The sequence below is a fragment of the Felis catus genome, chromosome B3 (assembly GCF_018350175.1).
Source record: "Felis catus isolate Fca126 chromosome B3, F.catus_Fca126_mat1.0, whole genome shotgun sequence".
Lineage (NCBI taxonomy): Eukaryota > Metazoa > Chordata > Mammalia > Carnivora > Felidae > Felis > Felis catus.
The window spans coordinates 24,869,753-24,885,888 of NC_058373.1; the positions used below are offsets into that span (position 1 = coordinate 24,869,753).

Genomic DNA, 16,136 nt, shown 5'->3' on the forward strand with positions numbered 1-16,136 from the left:
GTGTTCTGGGGTAATGGCTAGCACGCAGGGCTCTGCTGTGGCCGAGGCTGCCTGGAATGGCCGATCTCTAGTTTCCTGTCTTGCAGGAAACACTATATAAGTTCTGTCTTCTTAAACCATCATTGTATTACTGGCTTCCTATATATAGCTATAACTGTTGCTACCATAGTTTGTAATTTTCAAATCTACATTTTGTATTTCAAACAGGATGTCTGTTTTATTGTATTAGGTGTGATTTTAAGAATAGGAAAAAGAGCAAGGAAGTGTTTCCCTGTCTTACAGGAGAGCATAGAAGGGGTGGAAAATGCAGGAAGCAGCTACACAAGATGGGGGCTACTCATTTACACAGGGCCCTGCCTGGCTAGCCTGGATACTTGCCTATGGCCAGGGTCATGGCCTTGAGCTTGCTTCTGACCAGTTTCACCACCATACTCTTCTGCAGAGGTGTCGAGCGACAGCAAAGGACTGACCGGCACTGCTTAGCGAGAAAGAGAAATTTGTCTTCTAGGTTTTTCTCAAGGGCATAGGCCAGACTTCTCCCGTCGATCACGAGGCTCGGGCTGGGGCCAGAGGTGGTAGACGTGGAGGGTGGGCAGAGAGGGGAGAACCCCACGCTCACGTTGTCTGTGGTCTTCTCAGGGGCAATGCGGGGGCTCCTGGACTGCACGTAGTGTAGGCACTGGTCTAGCAGGGCCTCACAGGCCTCCTGAAATGGGCACGAGAGGACAGTGCAATTCATTCAGCTGCGCCACAGATTACCTTCCTTGACACTCAAAGTCTGATCATTTCAAGGGCACCAGGCTGCAGGCTCTGCCCAGAAGGCCTCCCTCCTGAAACTGGGAAGTTAGTTGAAGATGAAGACTTTCCACATTGAAGAGGATGAACTTGTAGGATTTTGATAAGATTCTACTTTTAATTTCCCATTGTACTATGTGGAGGTTAGATAGAATATCTTCATTTTGGAAGGCCTGAATGTATGTGGCTAAACTGCTGGCTGGTTAGGCGAGGAAGCCTTATATGTACTTCTCCCTGGCTCTCTGAGGCCTTTACTCAGCCCTTCTTGTTTCTTCTTGAGGTACAAAGCCCTTTAAAAGTCTTTGTTATGATCATCCTCTAAGGAAGTATAATTATCAGTGTTTCCCTAATATTTCCAGTTGACCAGGGAAATAAATTTTTTAACAAGCATACAAAAGGCTTTTACTGACAATGCCCTTTCAAAACTGTACCTGAATTCCAGAAAGAATAGGAACATTTAATGGGGAACCTGAGGGGTCAGGGGACATAAGAAAGACAACTATTTCCAGAAACAAACACACTCCAGGGAAGGCAAGTAGTTCTTGGCCCTTTATAGACAGTAAGCCCACTGGGTAAGCAATCGATTTCCTGCAATACACCCTGAAAATCCAGCTGTGTTCAGTAAGTGCTTATTGAGGAACTCTTGTACTTAGAAAAGTGAGTGAGACAAGACTTTGGCTCAGGTCATGATCTCAGTTTGTGAGTTCAAGCCCCACATTGGGCTCTGTGCTGACAGCTCAGAGCCTGGAGGCTGCTTCAGATTCTGTTTCTCTCTCTCTCTTCCCCTCCCCCACTCATGTGCGTGCGTGCTCTCTCTCTCAAAAATAAATAAATATTAAAAAAAAAATTTTTAAAGAAAAAGTTGATGAATTGGACCTCATCATCCAGTTCAAAAAGATGTTTCAAGTGGGATCTCACTCAAGGAATCAGAGCCCAGACCAGGGCTTTATGAGAAGTAGATAATCCCTACATACTTGATGATTTAATAGATAAATGTGATTGGATCAAAACCCTCAGTGCACAGTGGGGCATCAATGAGACAACCCATCCTGTCCTGAGTACATCAGTGCTGAATGGACTGGTTCCCTGGCTCATGTGACCTCATAAAAGACTTCTCCAACATTGTTGACATGGACGGGTCAGGGAAAACAAGTTGAACTTTGCATTTGTAAAGTCCAGATGTATGTCCCTTTGAAATTAAGAAATTCCAGCAAATTCCACACCTTCCTAGGCAATGACAAAAACATTCTAAGTGCCAGAAACACAACACAGGTGTAAACAGAGAGGTAGAGGGCAAAGGCCTCTCATAGCAGTTGTCAGAAATTGAAAACATTCCTGTTGCTGTGGGGGCTAGTTGGGTATGAAGCTGTCCCAGGTAGAACACAGGCTCCTGGAAACATACACACCTGGGACTCAGCATTCAGGGTGATGACTTCCTCATCATGGTCCAGCAGTTTGCAGGCATACGCAATGTTAATAGCGGTTTCTTGTTTGTCACCGGTGAGAACCCAAATCTGCAGGCCTGCTTGACGCAATTTAGCAATGGTCTCTGGGACTCCATCCTGCAGGCGGTCTTCAATCCCAGTAGCACCTGGTCAAATGTGCAACAGTGTATGTGATCCCCCTCCTCACATGCCCTCAGACCCTGATGGGGTACGAATGCCATCACCAACACACCAAAGATGCTGGCATGACCCCATAGACTGGGAGCAGCTTGAGGCTGGTCTCATGTGGAAGCAGTCTTTGATAATTCATCATTTCAGGACAGTGGTAAACCCTCTCAATAACTCCCTCGATTGACACAGTCAAGAATGAGTCAGAATAACTGAGTCACTAAACACAATTCTCTGTTCATTTGCCAACAACAAAGCACTTCCAATGTTTTCTAACATGCAGCTAATTTTTAACTTAATAGATAACATGGAAACAAATCTTGTGGGGAAATGTTTATAATGACCATATTCTGAAGGATGAAAAAGCTTTAAAAATTATCCATTCCATGTAAAATTTCTGGTGAATGACATCCACAATATTTGCTCTCAGCAATGCTTACCATTATCTGTCTACACAGACCACACAAGCCATTATTTCTTGAAGGCAATGTTATCCAGAAGGTACTGTCCCCATAAATGTAAGTAATAAGCAGTGGCTTTCCCTAGGTAGGCCTCTGTATATTGGAACAAATCTACTCAGTGCCAAAAGATGCTCTCCAGGCTAGCCTCAGTTTTGTTCCTGTTGCCAACATAATGAGATTGTCTCTATCTCCCCTCTTAAAGTACAACATTGACTGAGGGCCCCTCATCAGCCCTACCTTTCTCTTTTATGCCATACTCATCCCTGTGATAAGAGGCTGCTATGGGCTGAATGTGTACCACTACTCCCAAAACTCATAGGTTGAAGCCCTAACCCTCAGGGTGATGGCATTAGGAGGTGGTGCCTTGGGGAGGTGATTAGGTCATCAGAGTGGAACACTCATGAATGGGGTTAGTGCACTTATAATAAGAGACACAGGAGAGATGATCTCTACCATTTATGGATACAGAAGGAGGACAGTCATCTGCAAATCAGCAAGACAGCCCTTTAAGGAACCAAAATGGCCAGTACTTTGATATGGGACTTCAGTCTCCATAACTATGAGAAAGCAATGTCTGTTATTTGAGCTGTCCAGTCTGTGTTATTTTGTTATGGCAGCCTGAAATGATTAAGATAGACACCACTTCCTTTTCTCTTCCTAAAACAGATGAGTTGGCAGATGCAAGGAGGGTGGAGTCAAGGTATAATTGACCTACAAAAAGCATTCAATAACTTAAAGATACATCACCACATGCAGCTAAGTACTGGATCCTGTGCCTGTTTCTCACTCAGTGCTCCACTGCAGCCCTTCTGTTCACCCCAGAGAATTATCACCCAGCAGAAGGAAACTGGGATGTCAAAAGACAGAGTCACATGCCCAGGCTCTCATGGCCAGTAAATGACAAAGCCAGGACTGAACAACCAAGCCAAGGCTCCTAGCCTCTGAAAAAAGGAAAGGTAGGAGTGAAATAGTATAGGTGAAGGGACAGACTAGGGGCTCACAGCCAAGTCCTCAAATAGTTAAGGTCTTACCTTCTTGGAAGGGGAAGAGATTTTATCTGTGTTGCTCCAGAGGGTAGGACAAGTGTCCATTGGAAGAAGAAACTGGGGAGGCAAATTTTACTCCACTCAAGAGTCAGAGCTCTCCAGGGAGAGTTCCCCACAGTGAAGGGTCAGAGAACTTAGACAGGCACACCTGTCCTCAGGCCAAGAGGACAAGCAGGATCCCCTGCCTTGCCAAAGGGTCTCATCTCTTTTGGAGAAGCATGTTCTAGATGTGAACAGTCCTAGCTCAGTAAATCAAAACCTGGCAGACTAGAAAAAACTGTTTCCAAGTGTTTTCATTTAATCGCTCCCAGGGATACTGCTAATGATGTCTCTGGGCCTCTGGATCTTGGGCCTTTTTTGCGCAGTGCATGCCCTCTTACAGGATACCACAGGCAGAAAAGAATATTATATAAAGTATGTATGCTATGCTACTAAATATATTATTAAGATGAATTAAATGTTATATTAGGTATGTATATATAGATATGTAGGTAGCCCAATTCCTTTGTCCAGGGAACAAGGGCAAATGAATTACAGCCTCTCTGTATTGAATGAAGAGATGAACTCCAGTTTCTCCATGCCCCAGGTATACCATCTGACTACTAGCACCACAGGATGTAGTGTGTGTATATACAGCATGATTACAAATGGTGCAGTCACAGAGAGCATGTATACAAAGACTCAGCTAATTTAATACAAATTTAATATTAAATATTTTAAATATTAAAATAAATACTCTTATAAATACTAATATGAACACAGTAGCAAATATGAGCACAGTTTAGTAAAAAATGAGCTCATTTTCTTTTTCAACCAAATTGAATCCATGAAACATTCATAAGACATAAAGTGCAGCCATTTCTGGAGTCCAACAGTTTCTTTTTGTCTTAGGGGTAGGAGGTAGACTCAATAAGCATCAATTGTTGAGAAGCCTTGCTCCTCATCTCTATTTGTGTGGGAAAGCAGTGTTTAAGGGAAGGCAAGTCAGGAGTTGTCACTGGGTGTCTAGTGGGACAGTACATAGAACATCAAGAAACGGGACATGGTGTGAATGTTCAATCAAGGATGGTTGGTCCTGGGAGCCATGCTAGCATCAGGCCAGGCAATTCCTTAATCAAGACCAGCATGTGAAGAGCTGCCAAAGACTGGAGCCATGTCACCTCACCATCCAGAACTGTCTCTGCAAATTCCATACTGCTCAGTGCAACGCATGCTCATGTGCATAATTACCCAACAGATGCAAATTTGTTTCCAGGCGAATGGCAGACTGGAAGAGAAGCTCTTCACGATTGTCCAGGGAGGATTCTGCTTCTAAATGACTTTGCAACCAACAGGCATACTCTTCTTCACTCAGAACCTACATGAGACACACTGATGAATCCAATGCAGGTGCTGAGCACTGTTGGGGCAGTGGTCAGCACATGCACTTGTGGAGGGGGCACCCACTCACCCTTTTGGCAATGCACAAAGTGCGCAGACCTTCCACTGCGTACAGGTTGAGGTAATTCTGAGTCTTGCTTCGGATTTTCTTTTGATGCCTTCCTCTGGCGTCATCTAGGTTGGAATAGAAGCAGAAACATGGATGAGTAAGAACAGAGTCCAGCAGACTGCCCTGGACCACTCCATAAACCTCAGGTAGCTTTGCATGGTGTTGAAACAGCTCTACACATATAGCTGACACAGAGGAGAGGTCAGCACCACTCTAGATGTTCTAGCCTGGAAGCTCTTCTCACCCAGCTTCCAGGCAAGCCTCCCATGAAAATGGCCACATTTTTAAGGTCTGAAAGTAGTCACGTCCACAGACACAGAAAGGAGCATAGAGGAGACAAAGGAATTGTTCAAAGGATGCAGAACAATGTGAATCTATTTAACACTAGTGAACTGTATACTTATTAAGATGGTAAATTTTATGTTATATGGGGTTTGTTTTTTACCACAGTTAAAAAGAAAAAGCTAAGAAACTAGCTGTCTACATATGAGACCTCTCCAAACATCCACCTTTTCTGTTTCCTGTAGACACAGCTGAGCATACTTATTGCTTATTACTGAACTACGGAAGTGCTGACTTTGAGCCTCACCCAACTTGTGGCATCCATGACAAGGTGACACATACTTTTGTAACTCTTAACATTTTCTTGGGTCACCAATTATGAGTGGGAAATCATAAGGCACTTTAGTTTGTGCATGATAAAAGTATATTATGACTGTGTTTCAGGGCCAGTGAGAGAAGTTGTCTTCACCTTTCTGCAGTGTTCTAACTGTCTGCATTTGGAATTGCATTTTGTTGCAATTCACTAAGCAGGAATGTCACAAGAGCATCCTACCCCATGATTTACTCCAACAATCTCCTGTGAAACCTCGGTACCACTAGATTCATCCCATGTCTATTTTGTCACTTGTAAATTGTACACACTTTTCACATAAAATTTAAGGTAAAAGCTGCTTTGTTATTTTAAAAAGAACCACATCATATTTATGACTGTTACTAATGACCTTTGTTGAAATGAGCTCATATAAACAAAACTTTATTAGTGATCTGGTATCCCTTTGGTCCAGGAGGTACACATAAATTAAGGTACATATTCTTCCAGTTTGCAAAAAATTGTACTTTAGCAGAAAGTGCAGTTTCTACCCCCAAAATGCCAGTAGTATTACCAGATAGAATATAAGATGCATAAATAGCACATAAGACATACTTTTACTGGGGTGTCTAAGTGGCTCAGTCAGTTAAAAGTCCAATTCTTGATCTTGGCTCAGGTCATGATCTCACAGTGGTTCATGAGATTGAACCTCGCATGGGGCTCAGAATTCTCTCCCTCTTTCTCTGCTCCTTCCCCCGTTGTGTGCACATATTCTCTCTTTCAAAATAAATAAACTTAAAAAAAATACATACTTTTACTAAAAATATTATGTTGTTTATCTGAAACTTAAATTAACTGGGCATTCAATAGATTTTGTGTGCTAAATCTGGCAACTCTATTTATCAGTGGTGAGGCTCCTGGTTTGGGGAAGGCTGTCTACTATCTGAGTCAGGCCCTGGACAAACTGGACCTGGCAGAAACACTTTCACCTCTTAGACATGTGTTCTCCATAAAGATAGCACCCCTATGGGTCTAAAACACTGGTTGTGGGGCAAAAAAAGCCCAGACATGGGGTGCCTGGGTGGCTCAGTTGGTTGAGCGCCCGACTTCGGCTCGGGTCATGATCTCACAGTTTGTGGGTTCGAGCCCCACATCGGGCTCTGTGCTGACAGCTCAGAGCCTGGACTTGCTTCCGATTCTGTGTCTCCCTCTCTCTCTGCCCCTCTCCCGCTTGTGCTCTGTCTCTCAAAGATGAATAAATGTTAAAAAAAATTTAGAAAGCCCAGACATAATTTTTTTTTAATTTTTTTTTTCAACGTTTATTTATTTTTGGGACAGAGAGAGACAGAGCATGAACGGGGGAGGGGCAGAGAGAGAGGGAGACACAGAATCGGAAACAGGCTCCAGGCTCTGAGCCATCAGCCCAGAGCCCGACGCGGGGCTCGAACTCCCGGACCGCAAGATCGTGACCTGGCTGAAGTCGGACGCTTAACCGACTGCGCCACCCAGGCGCCCCTTGCCCAGACATAATTTTAATTATACATTTAAAACATATTTAGGTATAGCATAAAGCACAGATATATATACAGCACATAAACAAATATATATATATATATATATATATATATATATATATATATACATATATATATATATATAGCCTATCTGTGGCATTAAAATGTCATGGGGGGAGTAATTTAAAAAATATCTAAAAAGGCTCCTTAAAGGGAGCAATAATGAATAAAAAGAGAGAGAGAGAGAGGGAAAATCCTGCCCTAGATGACTTTGCTTTAGGAATTTAAATTTCCTGGAAAAAAAGACACTCAAAAAATGACATCTTAATTGTGACTACCATTTACTCCTGATATCATGATAGCATTTTTAGAACATAATAACAACATTATTCCAGACGCTGCTGTTCCTTGACCAGAGGCATCTGTCTAAGGGGCTTTGGAATTAAAATAATAATCATAAAGAACTTCAGTTTTCCAGAGAGGAGAGGGGAAGAAGGTAAAGGAACAGTATGCAGGGGCTGTGCCCAAACACTTGTCAAAACAGAATCAATGAAAAAGAGGCAGGCCAGGCAGCTTGGCATTCTGGGTGCCCTGGATGAGTGTGCAATCACACAGGTGGCCACACTGAGCTGTTTCTGTATGGGAACACCCACAGCAGAGCCTGGGAAGAGCCCAGCAAGCCCTGCAGAGAAGCAGTGACTGCCCTGCCTCATTCCCTCCCTCCTCTAGACTTGAAGACATACATCTCCTCTGCCACTTGAGGTAAGACCTTGCTCCTGATTCTTACATGATTTCTCCCTTACAGATTCCCACTACACCAGTAGCTGGACAGTCACTGAGAACCAATGTCAGGGTCTGTAGGAATTGGATCTTTGTGAATGCTGCGATACATCTGCATTCTGATGGAGGGGCCAGGATGGTAGAAAGAACTCAAACCCAAAGCAGACAAGCACCAAAGAGCTGGGGGCACCTAGGAAGAGTGGATTTGGTGCTGTCCTAGAAAGTACACCCGTGGACCCCCAGAGTTATGTGGTAAGCCTGGCTCTCCTGCACTGATCTGACTGCAGGCATTGTAATGTTCACATTGCATTTTCAGTGATATTCATGCAGTATCTGGCTCTTCTTTCCGATACTTTACAGGCAACCCAGATCCCCTGTGGCTTTTATATCTATGGTAGTAGGAAGAATTCTGTGTTGCACTGCAAAACAGCCAGTTTGGAAATGGAGCAACATCATGGCCAGAGGTAGAACCAATGCTACCCAGCACCTCCTGGAGAGAGGTGGTGGCCTGAGGGGCACAGGAAGAAGGTCTCTGCAGCCACATCTGGGTGCTGGAGGTAAGGAGTGGGGGGCAAGCACAGTGTCAGACAGTAACAGCTCCTGTCAGTAAAGAAGACTCCCATGTCACTGCGCTCAAGATGCAATAGGACTGAGAGGAGCCCTGCGCCAGCTCTGGCCGAGTAGTGCACATGGACACTGCAGCAGGGTCCCCACCAGTGCACTGCTGGCAATGCTCAGGACCCTGTGAAGAGGCGCTCAGAGGAAAATTTCCACTCCTACTCATGATTTTAACACGTGCTTTTAAAATGCTTAGTGATACTTCTATTTCTTTATTTTTTTCATTTTCTTAATGCTTTTGACAAATTTGTGTCTCTTATAAAGAGTCATCTCAGCAAGATGGCAAAATAAAGTGAATTTCCTCCCTTGTTTATGCATGCATTTATTGATTTATTGAACAGCAGCAATGGGTGATTCCCATGCTATGTGGTGGGCTACTCTCCATCCTCACTCTTGGAGAAGGTGGGGCAATCTGGGGGTTTGTGTCTTAAACACCACACAAAGTAGCAGCTGGACCAAGCCTCAAGCAAGTGAATCTTAAGGGGAAGGAACCAGAGAGAAGGGAAAAGGGAGCTAGCTTATACTTTATGCTTATATAACACCAGACACTGTGCCAGGGGTTTGGACAGGGGCTTCCTATGAGGTCAGTATCCTGATTTCCTTTGTGCAGATGGGAAACTAAAGCAAAGAAAGTGACTTCTCCAGGGTCACTCCTTCCAGCCCATAAATGTAGACCTGGGATTTGAACAGAGGTCTGTAGGTACTAGAGTAGGATACAGTCCCTGCTTTCTACCTGATCCCCCACAACTTCTAAGATTTGATCACGTCCTGAGAATATGACACACTCCCTCTAACACAGTCACATCAATCATCATCGTAGCCTCCTCTTGCCTTTTTTTGTAGAAGTGTTATATCTCTTTGAAGAAAGATCTTAAAGATCTGAAGTAATCCAGAGGATAATACTTGTGTGCCCACCTTACTTTATCACCAGTGCACAGGTACAGCAGCTTGAACACAATGCTCTACTTCCTGAGCACAGGTAAGTGCTCCTCAAGTATGCTCTCCACACTCCATCCACCCACAAAGTAAAAGTTGAATGATTTATACATAATGCCGGGGTGTTACCAGTGGATAACTTCAAGGTAACCCCAGAGCCATCCTATAGCTCCTCTCTTGGGAAAGCAATGGAGTCTCAGAACATCTTGAATCTTAAGTTGCTGGATGTCTACATGTAGATCTTCCAAACATATCTGAACCACACACTGCTTGGAAATTCCTTGAGTAAGGTGGAGAGCTACACAAATTGTCTATTTTTAATCTGCCCCTTTCAATGTCATGGTTTGGACAATGTGTCACTATAGCAATGTCACTCTTTTACTTGTCTCATCCATGGTGCAACAGATGGAAGGCTTTGCTTCTTTTCACCTATAGTTACCTAGATATGGATAGTAATTTCCTCCCAGAGACCTTCAGTAGATGGACAGTAGCAGAGGAGGTGAGTGTAACAGCAAAGCTACACAGGGGCTGAAGGATCAGGTGAAGAGGGATATGAGGCTTCCCAGCCTGCTCTTAGTCTCCTCACATGCCCCTGACCTTGAAGTTGATTATGAGTGGTAGGAGTTGTTTGTTTGTGCTTTGTCTAGAAATTTAAGACTATGTACTCATTTAAAAGTGACCTGCCAGCAAAGTACAAGTGTGGCAACTACTGTACTTGCACAGCTCAACAGGGTCCCTTTTCTCTATGGTGGGCCCCACCTACCACCCTGTCCTACCCATTTCTTAGTGCTACTCCAGGCCTTTTACCTTATACATGACCCATTGTATGTGGTTAATTCTTAAATACAACAGTCCATTAAACTGTCTCTAATTAAAAGGACAAATATTTTTTTTTTACAGTAGAATTAAATCTCAGATAATTGCTATATCTGTTTTTCTTTTGTGTGGATGCAAAATCAAATTTCAGAATGAAGAAGGCTCAAAGAATGTATTTGGAAGCTTTCCTTCCTCTTCTCTTTTTTAGAATAGGTTGAGGAGATTTAGGTATTAACACTTCCTTAAATGTTAGGCAGAATTCACCTATGAATCCATTTGGTCCTGGATTTTTATTTTTTAGTAGTTTTTTTTTTATTATCAATTCAATTTCATTACAATTAATTGGTCTGCTTGGATTTTTATTTCTTCCTGATTGTTTTAGAAGGCTGTACTTTGCTAGGAATTTATCAACTTCTTCCGGGTTTTCCAATTTGTTGGCATATAATTTTTAGTAGTATTCTCATAATCTTTCGTATTTCTGTGGTGTCAGTTGTAACTTCTTTCTTGTTTGGTCCTTTCTCTTTTTTCTTGATGAGCCTGGCTAAAGGTTTAGCAATTTTGTTTAGCTTTTTCAAAGAACCAGTTCTTGGTCAATGATTTTTTTTTTTAAGTCTCTGATATTTATTATTTTTTTCTTTCTACTTCTCTTGGTCTTTGTTCTTCTTTTTCTAGCTCCTTTAGGTGTACTAAGGTTAGATTGTTTATTTGAGCTTTTTGTTGTTTCTTGAGGTAAACCTGTATTGCTATTTATTTCCCTCTTAGAACCACTTTTACTGTACCCCATAGGTTTCAGACCATTGTATTTTCATTTTCATTTATTTCCATGTACTTTCTGATTTCTTCTTTTGTTGCTTAGCATCCTGTTGTTTAGCCTCCATGTGTTTGCGTTTTTTTCAGTATTTTTTTTTCAATAAATGGTGGAAAAACTGGACAGCTACATGTAAAAGAATGAAATTGAACTATTCTGACACCATACACAAAAATAAACTCAAAATGGATTAAAGATCTAAATGTGAGACCTGAAACTATGAAAATCCTGGAAGAGAATACAGGCAGTAATCTGACACTGGCTGTAACAACATTTTTCTAGACATGTCTCCTGATGCAAGAAAAACAAAAGCATAAAAACTATTAGGACTACATCAAAATAAAAAAGTTTTGCACAGTGAAGGAAACCATCAAGAAAACAAAAAGGCTACTGAATGGCAGAATGAAGGCGGCTCTGGGAATGCAAAATCAGCCTGTGTCTACACTAGCACAGAATCCCTGAGGTGGAAAGGCAAATCTTGCCCTCTGGTAGGTTATGCCCATGAAAAGCTATCCAAACTGTTTTCAGAGCCACGTTTGCAAACTGAGAGGTATTCCCATGGGAAAAGGATTTCCTGTCTGTAGAGATTCCTTAGTACACTTTCCCACAACAGAGTGGTGCTGGCCTAGAGAGCCAGGAGTCCAGTTCTGAGGCACTGAAATTATGGTGAGAGGACCACGGGAAGTAAATTATTCCCTAGCTCCATCCAGTGTACAAGGTTTCACAGCAGGTTGTACCTAGAGCTGTTTCCAGAATACAATAGATAAGGAGACTGTGGAGGTCAGGCAGCAAAGCCACAGCAGATACCCTTCTATCTGCCAGCAGCACCCTCACTTCCACCCAGTCTCTCTCACCTACATATGTACTCCTTCATCCTCCAAGTACAGAGGGAAGGGTGACCAGGTTTACTGATGGGGACCTTGGCCACCCCCCTCCCAAGGCCCAGAAGCATGTGTCTAGAAGGAGATGCAAACAAGCCCTTCTGCTGGATAAAGTTCTAACTGTCGACACCAGTGATTTAGATTTCTCTTTTTCAACACAGAAGTTATATGGAACTCTAGTATTCAAAAGAGACTTCAGGCTCTGCCTGAAGTTGGGACAGATGACAGTGAGTGAGAGGCCAGCAGCCTGTGACCTGAGGCAGCTCCACAAATTGGCTACAAACTATGACCTGGCTTCATAGTCGCCCTGGTCCAGGCAATCACAGAGTAGGAACGAACCTTCCGGAACTTCTAGTCTAAAAGTTCTTGATCTCCATTGGCCAGATTTAAAACGATGCTAGGCCTAGGGGCACCTGGGTGGCGCAGTCGGTTAAGCGTCCGACTTCAGCCAGGTCACGATCTCGCGGTCTGTGAGTTCGAGCCCCGCGTCGGGCTCTGGGCTGATGGCTCAGAGCCTGGAGCCTGTTTCCGATTCTGTGTCTCCCTCTCTCTCTGCCCCTCCCCCGTTCATGCTCTGTCTCTCTCTGTCCCAAAAATAAATAAATGTTGAAAAAAAAAAATTAAAAAAAAAAAAAAAAAACGATGCTAGGCCTCACCTCAAGTAACCCCCAACCCCACTGTTCTGAGGTGAATTTAGGCACTGAAGCCCTCCATCCTCCACCCCCCAGAGCATTCTAGTCCAAATACCTCAGAGGAGGGAAAGGGTGATCCAGAAAGGTATTCTCTGATAGGCACCCCTTTAGAAAAGGCTTAATGAAAATCACTTTACTCATGGAAAGGGACTGGAGGTGCCGCCCAGTGGAGAGGAGCTGGATACCTGAGGAGCAAGGCAGTAAGAGGTCCATGACCACTGAGTCAGCTCCTTTGGTATAGACATTGATCTCATCGGTGAGTGGGTGCCGGATCACCACTGACATCCTCTTGCGAATGGAGTCGAAGCCCAGCGTGTGTAGGAGCTCGAAGGTGAGCCTGCCCAGGTGGGGCAATTCCACTGATACCTGGTCATGCAGCCTGTCCACCAGCGTGCAGTTGTAGGCCCGTGCAGCATACACAAGGGCTGCCTCGTCGGGGCTCTCTGCCTCATAGCGCAGCTCCTGCTCCTGCTCCAGCTCCACCCCCTGCTCCTGGGCAGTGTGCTCTGGGGCCCAGCTGGCAGCCCCACTGCTGTAGCCATTGCTGGCAACGGCTGGGGCTGGCTGGCCCAGCCTCTCCTCCAGCCTGAGCAGTGTGCTGTCATTGGACAGGGTGGACAGAAAGTTTGACCCTGACTTGTGGGTGGTCTTGTTGGTGGCCAGGCTCCCGATGCTGCTGCAACCGGAGGTCAGGCGGCTGGGTGAGAACCTTCGTAGGAAGTCTTCTATCGTCTTCACCGGGGACTTCACCTCCAACCTCACCCTCACCTGCAAGAGAAGCAGTTAGAAGACAGGGAAGGTGTGTCTAGAGACCTCACCCCAACTACCACTTCCCCAGTGGGGGCTCGGAGCATAGAATTCCCATTTCCCAGATTTTGGGGCATGCACTAAAAACTGCAACCAAGGCCAGCATTGATCTTCCTTGAGATCACCCTTTGGCCTCTTACACTTCACTTAAGCAAAGATTTGCAATATATATTCTTTTAGAATGTGATCATCAGGGTAGCTACATGGAGGCCCTAAACTGACTCAGGGGACTCAGGCCAATGGTGCCTGCAGGCTTTCAGATTATCCTTTCTGCTGGCTGTCTCCACACTGCAGTGTCCCACTGCTTTGCAGAAAAGGCTGAGAAGAGCATGCCTGTCATTGCCTGGCACAAAACCCAGCCTTTTTTTTTCCCCACTTGCAAAAAACATTTAACAGAAGACCAGTTTATACAGTCCTTTGAATTATGTCTATATAAAATTTAAATAACATTCCCAAACCCAAAAGAACTTTTCTAAACAGCTAAATGCATGGACAAATTCAGGATTGAAATCATTTAGCTCACTTTTTTTAAGTCACAATAAATTATATAGCTTCTAACAAGAAATGAAAACAACAAAATAACAGTTATACACATTTGCTAGAGTTCCAAAAAGCTCAATGATGGAGCAACAGCAATATTTTATTTAAAGGAGTATTGTTCACTAATGCTGGCATAATATACCTATTTTAACTTTCTGCTAGAAAATGGATTTAGAGCAAATGTTATAACAATCAAAACACGGAGTTATAGTTAGCCTTAAATTTTCATAATTTTGTCTGTGTGTCCGAAGTTGTATATTATACAATAGCCTCAAGAAAAGTCAGGTGTGTGGTCAAGCAGGGCCCGTAGGACCAACTTTGATAAAGGTGCTTCTTCTTTGGTCCTATAATAACTTTAAATGTGCTACATATCCAAGGGGGAGATTCAAACAGCCACACTGGAGTTCCAGCCGGCTCCAAATACCCTGAAGATTTAGTACTCATTAATATGTGAGAAGAGGAACACATCCAGAGACCCGTTCATTTGCAGTCTGAGGGTGGGTGATTAAATATTCTCCTCCCAATATGGAATGCACTGCTTATGTCACCATCATCACATGCCTCAGGTTATGCTGGGGTCTTTCTCAGTGATTCAGTAGTTGCAACAATGCCTGAGTTTGTCAGACAGGTTCTACTAGAATGCAGGGATGCATGCCAGAGGGGCTGAATACTAGGTGGTGGAAGAACCCAAAGGCCAGATGAGGGATGCTGAGGCAGCTAAGAGGTGAGCTGCAGCAGAAAACACCTCCTGACTAAGGCAGATGGTGCAACCCTGTGGTCTCTGAGTGGTGGGATCTTGTCCGCTCTGGATCTACCAGGCCCACTGGGGCTTTTGCAGGCCAGTGTCGCAGAAGCAAGGGCACAGGGGGTGCTGCATTACTGCCAGATAGGCTGCTGCCAAGAGAGAGCAGAGACCTCTTGTTCAGGCCACATCACACACCAATGGCGCCATCAGTGGAACCTGGTAAAAGGGCTACCCCAGGAGGAGGGAAAGGGGTCTGGGAGGGTAGGGGATTGAGAGGCAGGTCTATGGTATGCATCTAGCCCTAGAACACTTTTATTTTTACCCATTTAAAGTTGCCTTGCTGCATTATGCACATCCATCCTTAGGTGCACCCTATACAAGCATACATCCAGCCCACCTGGAGGACTTTCTCAGAAGCACCTGGGTTAGAGAGGATCTTTTTGCACATGAAACTTTAAGAATCTTATTATTAACCCAAACAAAAACCAACTTAGATTACTGCTATGTTTCCACCATCTTAAGTAACTTCCCATCGATTCTTGACCACTTCTCCTTGAAAGATGATGTTAAAAGCCTTTGTTAACATCAAATACATTTATCGTGTGCCAAGCCCTACTCTGAGCCCTTTCCCTAACCCTCACCACTGGCCTCATGTCACATAAGGCACAGGAGGGGAAGGCTTATCCAAAGCCACTCAGCTGAGTGATAAAGTCAGGATTCAAGTCCAGGTGATCTGTCTGGGCCCCAAGCCTGTCTTGTGCACTCTTCTCTGAGAATCTGGAACCCTGAAATTCTGTGTAGGTAGTGTAGGGCAGCCTCACTCCAGGCCAGGCTGTTATGTGCCCCACCCATCATGGGAGGAAGTTGTCCTCTCTTACTTGGCCCCAAACCCCTCACCTGCCTCTGGTAGCCTAGGAATGGCACCACAGAACCAGTGAGCTGGCTTGTCCCATATAAAGCCCCCTGATATATCCTCTTAAACCTGAGAGAGGTAGTGTAAATA

At 44.1% G+C, this 16,136-nt stretch overlaps 1 protein-coding gene across 4 annotated transcripts in view; it reads right to left on the bottom strand.

The window, feature by feature from the left end:
- The window catches only part of ATP10A (ATPase phospholipid transporting 10A (putative)), a 194,489-nt gene that overhangs the window by 14,477 nt on the left and 163,876 nt on the right, over positions 1-16,136 (bottom strand). For 3 of the 4 annotated variants that reach the window (XM_023255028.2, XM_045058954.1, XM_023255029.2), the window contains 5 exons: positions 13,227-13,809; positions 5,366-5,469; positions 5,146-5,272; positions 2,202-2,386; positions 379-706 (listed from right to left, as the gene is read on the bottom strand). In XM_023255028.2, coding sequence (XP_023110796.2) covers positions 379-706; positions 2,202-2,386; positions 5,146-5,272; positions 5,366-5,469; positions 13,227-13,809 — 1,327 coding nt within the window. The remainder of the gene's footprint in view (positions 1-378; positions 707-2,201; positions 2,387-5,145; positions 5,273-5,365; positions 5,470-13,226; positions 13,810-16,136) is intronic. The other variant, XM_045058955.1, reaches the window with a different exon arrangement.